The 14,839-nt window shown below is 40.0% G+C and overlaps 1 protein-coding gene across 3 annotated transcripts in view; it reads left to right on the top strand.

The window, feature by feature from the left end:
• UBE2E2 (ubiquitin conjugating enzyme E2 E2) overlaps positions 1–14,839 on the top strand; it is a 221,201-nt gene that overhangs the window by 186,754 nt on the left and 19,608 nt on the right. For all 3 annotated transcript variants that reach the window (XM_064444277.1, XM_064444279.1, XM_064444278.1), the window contains exon 5: positions 9,580–9,727. In XM_064444277.1, coding sequence (XP_064300347.1) covers positions 9,580–9,727 — 148 coding nt within the window. The remainder of the gene's footprint in view (positions 1–9,579; positions 9,728–14,839) is intronic.

Below are 14,839 nucleotides of genomic sequence, written 5' to 3'. Positions count from 1 at the left end.
CAATTAAAAATATTTCCTCGCCTCCACTGTGAGGAAGCTTCTGTAGCACTGTGGAAATGAGCTGAGCACCCAGCTGGCTGAGTCAGCAAGAAAGCGGGCAGCCTGCAGAGTCACCGTTCTCTTCTCAGCTGCATCCTAAGTATCACATTGGTTTTATGAGATATCAGGCAGGAGGAAGGTATGGAACAGACAAAGCGAGGTGTAGATGTGGACGTGACCTCACCTTCTGCTAAAGGCCAGATACTGATGAGGCTTCCATCTTGGTCACAAGGTGAGATTTCACTTCGGCCCCAAAATACAGCATCTCCCTTGTAGTGCAGCGGGCTGAAGAATAGAGAAAGCTGTGCCCTGTTCAGAGAAGTCACTTAAAGAAAGGAATAAAAATACTGAGATGGCCTGCCAAGGAAATAACCTTATGTTTCTCCAGTGCCCCAACCTTTTTTAGAAATACCTCTGAGATTTCTTTTTCCTGCTATCTTCATCCTTAATGGATGCAGACAGTTCACCCCTTGGCTTTAACAAAGGAAAGCTTTCCCTCTTGCTCTGTCTCCTTCTTCAGGGTGTTGAATGGGATATATAGCTACACATATATAGATGTCTCTTGCATGGGGCTGTGTGTGTATCTGTGGGGGTGTGTGTGGTGTGTGTATATTTATATGTATATGCATCTGAATAGGAGGTATCACATTTTTCAGTCAGCCTAATCTGAGAGAAAGAATTTCAGCCTGATTTCTGTCCTCAGTCCACACAAGAAATCAGTGAATTCCCCAAGTACGCAAACTTTTTTGATCTGAGATCCTCTAAAGTTTAGCCTTTGTGACAAATTAACACTGCATCTTTATGTACACTGTAGTTACTGAAGGAAGGGCGGTAATTTCATTATCCTGCATACTGTCCCTCCGGAGCAGGAAGCCTTGACAAATCAGGAAGCCATACAAGTGTCTTTCATACAGGTGTTTGTAGAAAAATGAATGCTCTTCAAGAGAACTCTCCCCCAGGAATTGTCACTGCAGTGGTATCTGCATTTTCATCAAGAATAATCTTTATTAATAACTTCTACTCTCATATTTGGCTGCGTTCAGTCTATTACAGTGTCAATTCAATTTAGCTGTAGCTGATACAATATGGATATATCTGTCATTATCCTAGTACTCTGCTAGCTTTATTTTTGAATTTGAGTGATTTATAAAATCTCTTAATCCCAACTCCACAATTAATCTTGCTAGGGACTTTAATCTCAGCTGACTGAAAAATGGTTCACAGGACTTGAAAGCTGCAATATGCTAAATCACCTCTAAATCAAAATTAAAATAACAGAAAACTCCATTTCCTCCTTGTAAATCTCATATGTCTATCAACTGACTGAAAAATTGTTCTCAGCATTTGAAAGCTTAGCTGTTTTAAATCAACTCCTCTACTGCAAGGAGGGTCTTTTTCCTTTGTAAATATAATGCACGATGTCTATAGAATCTGGTCTTAATGGCAATATTAAGCATCTCTTCAATTTTTTATAGGCAATTGTCATATAACACTAATCTCTGTGCACTAAATATCACTATGTGGAACTCTCCTGTGGTACAAATTTCTACCTGTTTCATAAATTCAGCCTCATGTACAAGGGGCAGTTCTTTTTGTTCTTGGCTTCTACTCTACTTTTTCATACTTATTTTATATGTGATTGGCTGTTAAGGACACCTTTATCTGCAGTGTAAAAGAAAAACAGTGCTTACAGGTGTAGATGGAAAAAAAAGCAGCATTCCTTGGTATTTCTAACTTAAATTGTTAAAATGAACCTTACAAGGCAGACCCACACTTTAATTTGCGTATATCACTATTAATGCAACTTACAATTGAAGCTCTCAAACTCAGAATAACCCTACGTACAGCCTATTTGATCATGGCTATTTACCATCTCTGCAACCCTGGTGCAGGCAGGGCTTCAACCTGCCTTCTTTTGCCCCCCGCCCCAATATTGCCATCATATGATCAGCCTTCAAACATGATGGTCTCCTGTCAATGTTATCCCTTACATTCATTTGCCTCATCATACTTCTCTCATAGCCTCTGTCACACCACATTAGCTCTCAATGCCATTCTGTGCTGCTCACAGCTTTTGTCATCTGCCTCCTGCCCTCCCTGTCCTCCTCCTCCTGATCATCTGGTGGTCCCTCGCCTGGCACATTCCCGCACCGCTGCCTCCCCCGGCCCCTTCGCTGTGCCTCTGCGTTCCCTTGTTCTTCGCCCAGCCTTGCTATTTACATCTCCTTGCTGAAAGCATCCCGTCAATCCTTCATCCATGACAATAAATGGAGTTGCCAGGCTTTCCCAGTGAGCAAAGACTTCGGGTGGCTGCAGGCAGAAGCCAAATGCATGGGGGTCTTTGAGAGGGAGAAACGGACAACCTACCACCAGCAGACCGCTGTCAGAGCTAGCAGTATCAGCCCAAGTCTTGCCCTTCCTAGAGTGGCTCTTCCCGGGCATGTGAAATGCAGCGTGCAGTTCCCAGGTCTGCACCACCTGCAGTGAAACTCCATTCGCTCCATAGATCCCGTATCTTCGGGTAACGGTGAACCTGTAGGGCAGCGTGCAGAGGTACAGGGCTTGGGACCGGTCAAACCCAGGTGCCTCCCTGAGAAACCTGAATGCCTCTCAAAATGACAGAATCACAGAGGAGTAAAGTGGAGGACAGAGATGCAAGCAGAAATACATCAGGCTGAGGAAAGGATCAATAACTACATTTTATTGCAAATAAATGCAAAAGTCACTTTTGATCGGGCAATGCCATGCAAATCTCTGAGATTTCCTTTGCATTCAGTTATCTGATAATTCTTCTAGTAATTGCCAAATTGAATTGCCATTTCTTCTAATGAATAGCCTTCTTCTTCATTCTGTTTTTAATATAATAATTTGTATCAGTAGTTTGTATTGATTTATTTAGTCTTGATGAAAATGTCCCTATCCAACTAAACTCCTCCTGTTTTCCCTTCCCAAAATTTAGGTGGTTTGTCATTTCATCCTATTTCCTATAAATACCCTCATACACTAAGCTCCTCAAAAGGGCCTGTGGAGGCATCTTATGGAGAGTACTTTCTGCCTCGCAGCAGTGGGTTGGAGACTGCTTGTCAAATAGATTTTCAGAAGAGGACTTGTGATGTCTATTGGATGTTTCAGAAACTATTTAATCCTGCCATATCACACACATTTAAATACTGCATAAAATGCACGTGATCTAAATTACATCATATATTAATATTATTTCCTATCCTCTTTTACACACAGATGTGAGAGAAAGAATTTTATGTACACTACTGTTATAGAATAAGAGCAGATTAGGACAGAAGAACTATGGTTTTGAGGTCAGTCTGCCTAGAACTTCCCATGCAGGGAGCACCTAAATACCCTAAAGCTGTTAAAATTAGGCAAGTAAAAAAAGCCCAGGTTTCTTAGAAACAAATTTGGGACTTGAAGTCCCTGCCAGAGCCTGCCCGCACGCCCCGCCGACCGGCAGCCCTGTGCCCGGAGCCCTGTGCCCGCCACACCTGCCTCTGCCTCAGTTCCCTGAGCACACCCAGGAGCTCCCATCTTTCAGAAGCACAGCAGAATCAGGAAGAACAGTAAAACGCCAGGTAGCATCTGTCAGATGGAGATATACAATTTTTTCAGGTAAAATAAAAATGCTGCTATGGGCCAGGCTTACTCACATTTAGGTGAGAAGAGTTGGACTGCGTTAAACCAAAGAGGAAGGAGCACTTCAGCGAACGCAGAGAAGCGTGCATGTGGGTGATAGAGCCTGCATGCTTTAAACTATGAAAGGGAGGTTTTATTTTATGGAAGTTAAATAGCCAGTAAATCTCAAAAAAAATTTCTCTCTATAAAAGGTCTTTATTGCAGACTTTCCATGTGGAATTATTAATTGTAATAAAGATTATGCTGATTAAATGGAAATCATTTTATAAAAACTCATATTGACTTTGTCAGAGAAAGCTTTTGATGCTTTGCATCTTACAATATTGTTTCTATTCTGAATGTCCCTAACCTGAACAGTAATCCTTTTCCCTTGTTCTCTTCTGCTCTTCCTTTATTTTCAGAAAACTTTGTACAGTTTAGGATAATTTCTATTCGCCTTCTCATGTACATCAAAGATTATCAAGGTCCCTTTTTAGTTTTTCTGCTATTAAATCTGTATGCAAAATCAGTACTTTTATATAATGTAAATGTTTAGTATTGCTGGCTTATTCACCATTTTTTTCCCCTGCAACAGTCTGTTCAATGAGACAGTGCGAGTAGTTACTCAGCTTCATAATTACCATGAATATAATGCATAATTATGCATATTGCATACTGTTTCATTTTCAGTAATATTAAAGGTTAACTCGTGCAGATGCTATTATATCCCTTTTGAGTTGTTATCACTTTGGCTAGCTATGTCTTGCATGGTGCATTTTGCCACAGAAACCCAGAGTAGTTTGCATATCAGACTTTTCTGTAGGTCAAGAAAAAGTAATTACAGTTTATTATTTCCTGCTAATGCAGATGACATACATTTTCCTTTGATAAAATAAACTACAGCTATTTTTACCAACTAAAATTAGGTGTGAGCAAGTTTTTAAAGAACTGGCTGAAGTTCATTTCTTGGCGTATATTTAAATCATGCTCTTTAATAGTGAGCATCATGTGGTCAGTCATTTATTAGGCACTTTATGTGATAATCCATTAAGAAGTATTTCAATGATTGTTCACGTGCATTCTACAAATCTGTAGTTACAAACCAGAGATGGATCACCCTGTCCTAGAAAAGCAGCCTCAGTGCTGGGTATAGATTAAATGTAGTGCCCTCTGTAAGAAATTTAAGGATGCAAAGTAATGTAAAAGCTGTTGCATGAGTATTGTGTCACTCAGAGCTATAGATATTTTTTGTTTAGGTTGTTTTATAACATCCTTCTGGTATGACTAAAGAGTGTAGGCCTGATCTTGCTTTTATTATTCTCTCTATTCGAGCAGACAAATCTATTGTTCATAAAGTCTGACAAACTGAGGTGGGAACTACTTACTCCCTCCTGAGCTCCATGAACATCATCATAAAGGGCATCATATTTTTTAATATATATATAACCTTTTCTGTATGCAGTACAACTTCTTCCACTTCAGGTAGTGCCACCGCAGTTTTATTAAAAGGGAACTCCAGGGGAATATTTGAGGAAGACAGAAGTTTCATCTCAGGCAGGCATGCAGGATTGCACCCTTGTAAGAAATGAAAGAGCTTGAAAGGAACTTTCCAAAACTGCAGGAATGAGAGCCCTGGGATCTCAGCCCTGCTTCCAGTGTTGGCCAAGCAAAAGAGGTTTGTTTTTGTTTATTCTCCTGTTGAGTCTGGGAATCTTTCATCTCTCCCTGCAGTCACCAGGCTTCAGTGGGAGGAACAAGGAACAGGAGGTGAGGGTTTGAACCCAAACAGGCTGAAGAAAGCGTTCCTGAGTGCACGCTGTAACCCCTTGTGTGCTAATATGCAAAAGTGGAGAATAATTTTTTCCTCCTGATACATTTTTGAAGAAAATTATGACTGTGCTGAAAGTGCAATGGATGTGCTTGTGGGACCAGCCCTTTCAGAGCTGTGGTGCCTTTACGTGCCTGGCTCTGAATCTCAGAGGAAAGGTTAAGTCACACACAAAGATGCCGATGCCAATGGCACAGTGGCTGCTTGGGTTTAGAACTAACATAGGAAGATTAGGTGCAAAAGAGAGATAGTGAGTGACTTTAGGACTACATCATGCTGGAAAACTGGTATTCAAAATCAGTCTGAGATCCAGGAATACTTTATCTTGCCTACAACCAGTTGCCTCCAATCACTCAACTGAAAACCATCTTAATTCACTCTTCCTAGATTTTATAAACAGTCTTTTTGGGTCCTGAAACTTATTCAATGAACATCCAACCATAACTTTGCATGTACTTCTTTTCTTTCTAGTCATTTTTTCTCCCCCTTTTGAATAGTCAACCTAATTTTCTTCTTAGAGACTATATAAAGGAGTTTTTTTATTTGTTTAATTCTGTTTTACAGTATTCAGAAGGGTTTGGCATTCAGCAGGAGATAAACAGAAGAGTTTATTATTGTTTACTCCAAAACTGACTGAATATAAATTCCTTATCATTACCTTTCAAAAGCTTGTTTATAGTACTCTTACAGTGTTCAGAAGATAGTCCCATTTTTCCCTATTTGCTGTAATTCGCATTTTTCTGACCTGCACTTTTATTCAACAAAAATGAAATAACCCTCTTAAAACTGCAGAATCAAAGAGAATAAATCCATAGAGGACACTTACCATTCAAAAAAAGAGATAAATGACTCCTCTACCATTCAATTGTCTAAGGATAACTTCTCCTATACTCCCACACACTCCCTTGAGCCCCTGCATGGGATTGTTTAGGTGTTTTCATTAGAGGATAAATAGAATTAGAGTGCACCATTTATAGGAACCATTTAAGTGGCATCTAAGGCAAAAATATGACCATAATAAAGAAAATGTAGTTCCCCTGAAATGGTTTTATCACTTGGTTTCCCTCTACACATATAATAGGAATGACCCTGCATAACTTTAAAATGTGGGTATGGTAAACACAACATCCAGAAAGTTGCATGTCATCATTTCCCACATTAGCTGCAATTTTTAGGCAATTCCTAGATAAGGAAAGCAGTATGTCATCCCAGTTGTACTGTGCGCTGCTTTGGGATAGGAACACTGTTACCTGCCTCCGTCAGTCCCAGCCTCAGTGTATTAAGGCTGCCATTAATACAGCTTCTTTTGAATTATGAAAGGTTTGAATTTTTTGACATTAAAATATCTCTCTGTACTTAGGCAGGCACGCTAAAGTGCACTGGCATGTTTGGCAAGCTGGTGACATATTTGTCAATGATAAGCAATAAGCCTTATCTTGCAAGTGGGCGCCTTCCTCAGCGCCACAGGTTTAAGATGTGCTCATAGGGAAAAAATGCTACATTTCAGGTCTACATATTTGCTAGAAGTAGCCTTCCAACTACAAATGGGTGTAGTCACAGGTGCATTTATCCACCAGATACCCTAAGACAGCAATGGAGTGATGAACAGTTTATGAGAGACAGGAACTACCTTCGTTCATCCCAGTGGCTCTCTGAATCCTGCCAAATTCCTAGTGTCTCTCCTTCAGTGACTGAAAAGCAGCTGGGTCAGGGGAACATGTAGCAACGTGTCTGTCCTTTCAGCTGATGGCAAAACAGTTACACGTTAAAATACAGGCTCAAATTGATGGCCTTCTCTTAAGCAGGTTACAAGCTCAGATTGGCCCATCTATAAATAATTTAGAGGGTATAATTTAATCTGTGCAATGGATTCAACTTTTTTCAGGAAAAATAATTAAACATAAACTTTATTCCAGCAACATCTTGAGAAGTAAGCATACAATACTTAAAATTAAGCAGGTGCTAAAGTGTTTGCCGGAGTCATAGAACATCCTGCTAGGAAGCATTCCCTGGTTCACTTTTATCTCAAGTGTAAGAGTGCCTGGAGTTAATCTGTCTGGGGATTTAATGAGCACTGACCTCAGATTCACAAGATGCTCCTCCACACCAGCTCCCTTTGTGGACACTTTCAACATGCAGTTTGTGTAAGGTAGTTTGCCACTTTTGTGTATTTGTAACCTTCCTTGTTCAAAATGGTTTCCCTTTGTAGATGAACATTTCATTTTATCACTAAATACTATTTTCTTGATCTTGCAAAAGACTTCCTTCACTCCAGATGCTGAATGTGCTTGGACTCTTAATGAGGGGGAAAAAATAGATCATCTGGCTATAGTGTTTTTGTATGAATTGAGCTCATTGTGCCAGAAATATTTTAAATTCTCATAAAAGTCCTGGAAGTGAAGCTCTTAGGCTGGAAAACAACAAGAAAAACCACAACTGTACGGGGAAAAAAAAGAACCTACAAATACGTAGGATATGGAGTGGCAAACTATTGAATTATCCTATTAATTGGCAATGCCTCTAGACATAGATGCGTTTAAAAACTGATGAACTTGCTTTGTTGAGATCTTTGTTACAGAGCTCACTGGTGCATGACACTGGACCCAAAAGTGCTTTCCCAGATTTATGTGGAAAAGTACTTACGACAAAAAGTATTTCTTGCTGAATGTAGTGTTTTAATACCAGAAATCTACTACCTTTTCTTTCCATTATTTTGTCAATGCTGCTTGATTTAATCCAAAGGGGCAGAATTTTTCTGTGTGTTAGAGAACATATTTTTTTTTTAATAGAAGTGAACAGGTACTGTGTTATTTCACTTGTATGCTCTCTTCTGCTTACTGATAAGTGACCTGATCTCAATCCCACTGAAATCACTGAGACTTCTGATACTCAATAAACTCAGAACAGGAGCATGCTTGTCATCAGTTACTGTTGCTCTCCAGAAGCAGGTTTCTCTGTGTGGTAGAGCAGGGATAGGTGCCTATGCACTCCCAGTTATTAGCACTGTCCAATTCTGGTGAAAAGCACAGCTCTCTTGAACTGGGGTGTGCTTTGCCTGCCATTGTCTCCTGCCTAATCAGTCCCTCTGTTGGCAGGGTTATTGCTCATGAGGTAGACCACTGAAATTGTACATCTTAATTTTAGATATTATGAACATGTCATTAAAACCATCTGGTATGGCTTGTCATTTGGGTAGAACTGATGGAGAAGTTAGTCCTTGGTGGAGACCCCCAAGGGGTAGGTTTTTTTATATTGTCCCTTCTCATCTGGTAGCCCCGGTATTCATTCTGAACTATGAAGTGGACTTTCGTTGCTGAATTTCTTTTAAAATAAAAGGCCTATATCTTCAACCTGAAGTGGGATCACATCATTCTAGAACCTATGATTCTATGATTCTGTTCTATGATTCTAGGCTAAAAGACATGATCTGCTCCTTGGTTTGTTACATGTAGGATCACCTGGGAGACAATATAAAATGGATACAGAAATCCTGAACTACAAAAAATACCCCAAGAGGTGTTTGTAGCAATTCTACTGATTCAACTGTAACTTAAAATTTGGAAATAAAAGCATTTTATTTCAGCACTTTTTCTCAAAGATATTTCACTTTACTTTTTCCAGGAGTCACTGATCTGATGCCTCCACATTTTTTATCCAGCTTAATCTATTGGGTCAAACGGTGAACAGGTGAAGACAGCAGAAGAAACTGTCTTCTTTTGCCTCCCATCAAAGCACAAACTAGCTGTGGGCCTGGGTTATAAACATTGTCAAGACCAGGGGCTGGAACAGGTGTTTTTGGCCCATGGAAAACTAATGAGATCAGTGAGACCAAGGCAAGAGGAAGCTCGGGAAACGTGTCCCATTCTCACCTTGCACAAAGCAATTCCACTGCTGCCACAGGTGGAAGAGGCAGACTTTATTTCCTTTATTTTCTTATGAATAACCCTATCTCGCCCAGTCTTTAACTCACAGTAGCAGAATATTGTCACTTCAACCAGGAAAGCAGAAAGTTATTTCGTATAATTTTTTAATTGTGTAATTATTGGTTTGAACACCGTTGAACTTAGACACACTGTCTTTTCTAGGTAACGTTTCGGACAAGAATCTACCACTGTAATATTAACAGCCAAGGCGTCATCTGCCTGGACATTTTAAAAGACAACTGGAGCCCAGCATTAACCATTTCTAAAGTTCTCCTCTCCATCTGCTCCCTCCTCACAGACTGCAACCCGGGTAAGACAAATTAACTTTGACATTCACGTTCATTCACAGTTCATATTCAGTCAGCTATCAGGACGTGGTCAGTGCACTGTTTTACTGATACCTACTAAAAAACTACAAAAATGTAAATTTTAAATGCCATTCATTTATATTAAGATATAGTACAGAAAGAAAGCACAATTTTGGGAGCTCAAGTGCATTTTTAGTACTTGATAATTAAAATCTTTGTATTCAAAAAGTCTAATCAGTTGAAAATACCTTGCAGTAGACACTAATTTGTATATTACAACCAGGATATTAGTACCAAGAAATATTAATGAGTTAATAAATATTGAAAAGGAAAGCTTTCATTTAAATATGCTGATAATATGGTCTCTGAAAGGAATATTAATAGTACTGACAATGATGGATGTCTAACACAGACTCTACAAATAATGAAAATTAATTTAAATGAGGTTTATTCAATATCCTGGACAGCCAGTATGAGTATTCAAAGCAAGCTGTCATTCTTATTAACTAGCATAGCACTTAACCTCTTCCCTCAGCTCTTTTAGATTTGTTTTCTGCCATTGACCACTAGATCTGTAATTTCCACTTTCTCTTACCCTATTTACCAATGAATGATTCTGACTGCAGCCTTGGAAAATGGCAGTATGTAGGAATTATTAAAGAATCATTAAAGAAAAATTAAGTGATCTGTTTACACATTTATGAGGGTTGTTGCTCGTTTATTTTTTATTGTACACTTCAATATTTTTTTTAATTTGCCATCTAGTTTTTAAACCTTTAGGTTTCCTGTTTTCAAACTTTCCTCCCAAACCAAAGGGCTAAAAATTGTTTTCCAAAGGGCAGAATGTGAGATTCTTATATAACCAAGGGCTGAGTCAATGCTGTAACAGAAGACTGATTTATTTCCAAGCTCAAAATAAGGTGAAAGTGAGCAAAAATGCACTTGACTTTTTATTTTCATGTGGGCTTGTTATTATATATAACATTAAAATCCATGGCTTTCCTTCCAGCTAAGAGCTGGAGTGGTAAAGGAACTCTGTGTTACCATTTCAGGCACATTTATTTCAGGTGTGTTGGATGGTCTCTGCTTATGTCCCTGAAAGATTGACTTCTATTAGTGTCTACCCCAAAATATGTAGAGGTGCCAGGCAGGCATAGGACGTCAGGTGGATGGATAACAGAAGTGTGAAGAAAAGCAAATGAATATTTGCTTTTGTGGCTTAGAGAACAGGTAAAGCGCTAGAGACACTGCAAAGCTGTGTTGGGATTGAGAAACTGGCAATAAGTACGTGCTCATTTGTGGTCACCTCTCTTTGGAGGGATGCAGTCAACTTGAAAGCTGTCCACTTTCCAGTAGTGATCTGAAACTTAGAAATTTACTACCTCTGCCCTCAATCTTTTTCTTTCCCTTAGACTGTTCTACAGATGCTGTCAAACAATATTTTTAGCTGACCAAGTGTGTAAGAGGGACACTGAAAACATATACCCATAACATATTATCATGCACAACAAGTTAGTGTACTAAAAACAGGATGATATTCTTCCCTTCAGTTTCTTTCAGTTAGTAGCTATAAGCATTGTCATGACCATAGTAAATAAAACAATTTTGTAATGTTTCATTTTCAGATGTTCTCTTTAATTACAAGGTAGTTTTGGATTTTGCTATTGCTTCATGTTAAAATTTTCCTATGATTTTTTGGGGGAATCAATGCAATTTCTTAATTTGTATTGTGAATTCCCCTCTTAGAAAGAGCTGATGCTAGGTAGATGTGAACCACTGAGTCATTTTTGCCTTCCTTTGAGATCACCTGTTTCGTGTTATATACTTCTTTTATAATAAATGGACTTTGAATGTTAGTGATGGACCACAGAAGGCTTGCAAAAACTTATAAGTTCTTACTTTTCAGTGTATTGCCTAATATGCCTGTTCTGGTTGTACTGCTTGTCCCATCAATTTTTAATGACATTTTATCATTAACAAATTATTGGTTCCATGCCATCCAGATTGAATATGATTAGATAGATAGATAGATAGATAGATAGATAGATAGATAGATAGATAGATAGATAGATAGATAGATAGATAGATGGATGGATGGATGGATGGATGGATGGATGGATGGATGGATGGATGGATGGATGGATGGATGGATGGATGTATACATCACTGATACATATATATCACTGAGATACCTATCACTGAAATATATTGCATATATATATGTAGGTATATAGATACAGAAACATGCATGTATTTATTTTCCTCTCTGTCAGCTGGGAGTAATTTTCTAATCCCTCGGTACTCTCTTCATCTAACTAGTCTGCCCCTTTCTAAAGGCAGAAACCCAACAGGAGTCTCGATTTGATAAGCAATTCTGAACTCTTTGTTCACCATTCATCAGCAAGAAGCAGATCAGGTCAAATGGAAAGGCAACACTGAATCTCCCACAAACATAAACACTTGGAATGGGTGAGTTTTCCACCCCCAGCCTCTCTGAAGGGAAAAATCAAGTATCAGTTACCCCCTAGTCTTACATTTATGCAAATCTTCATTAGAACAACAAATAGCAGTAAGAATGGCAGCTAATTAACCCTCAGTCATACACAGTGATTAAACGGAGCTGGAGCACAGCTGCAGCTTCATTGGCAAGCGCTGCTATTCTTCTCCAGCAGGCTGAGCAAATGAAAAGAGGTATTTGCTCCTGCCGCTCCTGTCATTCACACAGTAATCTACAAAAGCCACGGAGAGAGTCTCTTTCCTCCCCGGTTATACATCACCGCCCTTTGTTCCCTATCACTCCAGGCAGGAGCAAGTTTGTCCTTTTTAAACAACTAATACAATCCTTTACTCATAAGCTGTCTCAGACCCTTCAGTCCTGATTATTATTAATTGTCTCTATTTTGCTTGGCAGTATCAGCCAGTAAACTGTGTTAATGAAATGTCTGAATTTTGTAACAGCTGGCTGACTTTTTCATGGAGGGAAGGGGTGCTGTAGAGTCTGTGTATGAGTGAACATGTGTGAATTATCTGGGAGTGCGAGAGAGCCAACTGGAAGGGTATCAGAGAGATGGGAGAGATGGTGGGATACACTAGCATTCAGTCTGGGGATCCATATTTTTCTTTAAGGTGGTATGCTGGGGCACAGCACACATATCTCTCTACAAAGCATGGCCCCAGTCCTCTAAATAATTTGGCATGTGCATGATGAACCCTACAAAACCTGGTAGATACATTCATCTGCATGAGACCAAGTGTGTGAGTAAGTGCTTGTAGGCTCTGTGCTTGAGCACTGAAAATATTTACTTTCTGTGCTAGCTGTTAGGGCTTGCCTATGTGGGCAGTCAGTTATTTCAAAGTACCTCCATGTGTGGACACTCCCCTCTTTGAAAATGTATTAAGTCAAGTTACAAAAAACTTTCTTACTTGCAGTAAAAGTCAACTGTTCTTTAAGTATTCAAGCAGAGCCCGAGGAGTGTAAACTCCCACACTGCCTTAATCCAAAGGAGCTTTCAAGCATGAATGGCCCCTGAGGTTTTGTATTTTTACTGAGCTTCAAGTACGAAAACAAATTAATTATTTTTATATCTAGAGAGCTGGTGATGCTGATCTGGGTTGAAATGCTTACCATTCTCAGTTGGTCATTGCCACCTCAGCCCTGCCAAAGGTTCCTGAGCCCCAGGAAAATTCTCATTTGCAAATGCTTCAGAGAAAATAAATTGAAACACCAACAAGACTGTGCTGCAACTTTTTTCTTCATGTGGCCTACTTTTTCACACATTCAGAGTTTAAACTTGGCTGGCCTGATTATCCCCAATGTCTGAACACTCTTAACATCGGATCGTGTCTGCTTAATAATACGCAGCTAAGCCTTGGTTAGGACATCAGATCAAAACCTGCAATATCTCCCTCACACCAGCCTCTGCACTTCTGGTGTCATCCTCCGCCTCTCGCTCCTTACCATTTTTCCCACACAAGTTCCACGCCCAGTGGGGATTTTATCTCTCAGTCGTACCATTGACATTCCCAAACCAAATGCTTCAGTCCTGCCCCTGTTCCCTGTGTGGCAGGCCGTGCCCAGCTGCGAGCTCCTGCAATGGGGATGTGCACGGTGGTGCAGACAGGATAAGAGGGGCAGCTTGAGATGGGGAACAGCCAAAGCATTGCTTTCCTACAAACGTGCCCGGTTAGGCTGAACACTTGGCTGGCTGCTGTAACCACAGAAACTGCTGAGGGGCTCTACAGAGCCGTGCTTGCTTTGCTCTTTAGAAACCGCTGCCTGATTGCTAGCCTGAACTGACTCACGGGAATTTTATACCCACTTGTTTTTAAGCAACCCTCATCCTATAGCTTAAGCGGCAGTTTCCTGTTTTTCACTCCTGATGTGTTAATGAAGAACCAACCTCTTTCCTCCTGGTCTTTATTTGCTGCACACTAACCAGACCTGTGTCTATTAGCCTCTTTCCATAAGAGAGGCGTTCTGTTCCCCTACTTGTCCTTGCAACCCCCTCCTGTCCCTCCATCACTCTGCAGTCACCCTTCCTCAATGTGCCTGACTCATGTGGAGTTCATCAGGGCATGAGGCATGGCTAGACAGACTAACCCGCTCATCATCACCATCATCCAGGTTGAAATATTTGCTGCTCCCCATCGGAAGTCTCTATCTCACTGGTGGTGCTGTCAAAGGTTCTTTCTTTCTTAGACCTGTCATTTTCACTGCTTTTCTGCTTTCTACCCCAGTTCAGTGAAATGATGGAGAAAGGAAAAGGAAAAAAAAAAGGGAAAAACAGGAAAAGGAAGGAAGAGAGAGCAAAAGAAAGAAAAAACTTTGCTAGAAAAGGGCATTAACCTCTGGCAAAGGAAATGCACAAACAACTGACAGCAGTAGCCACTTCACCTCGGTCAGCACTGGCCAGGTTAGTTGGTCTGACTCTGCTCTCAGATACTTCAGTGACATATTATATTAGCAGTGTAAAACTGCTTGTCTCTCTTTATCCTTTAAACCCAGCAGAAAGTCTGAGACAGTTTGTGCAGTGTGATGTGTAAAGTTTGCGGTAAACGTAGTTTGAGATTGAAGTGTACACGTCCTCACAGTAAAGGTACTTACGAGAGTAAAT

This window comes from Phalacrocorax carbo, chromosome 2 (assembly GCF_963921805.1).
Source record: "Phalacrocorax carbo chromosome 2, bPhaCar2.1, whole genome shotgun sequence".
In the NCBI taxonomy this organism is placed as follows: Eukaryota; Metazoa; Chordata; class Aves; order Suliformes; family Phalacrocoracidae; genus Phalacrocorax; species Phalacrocorax carbo.
Note: the sequence above shows the minus strand (reverse complement) of the source record. Positions and strands in the feature narration are given on the sequence as shown.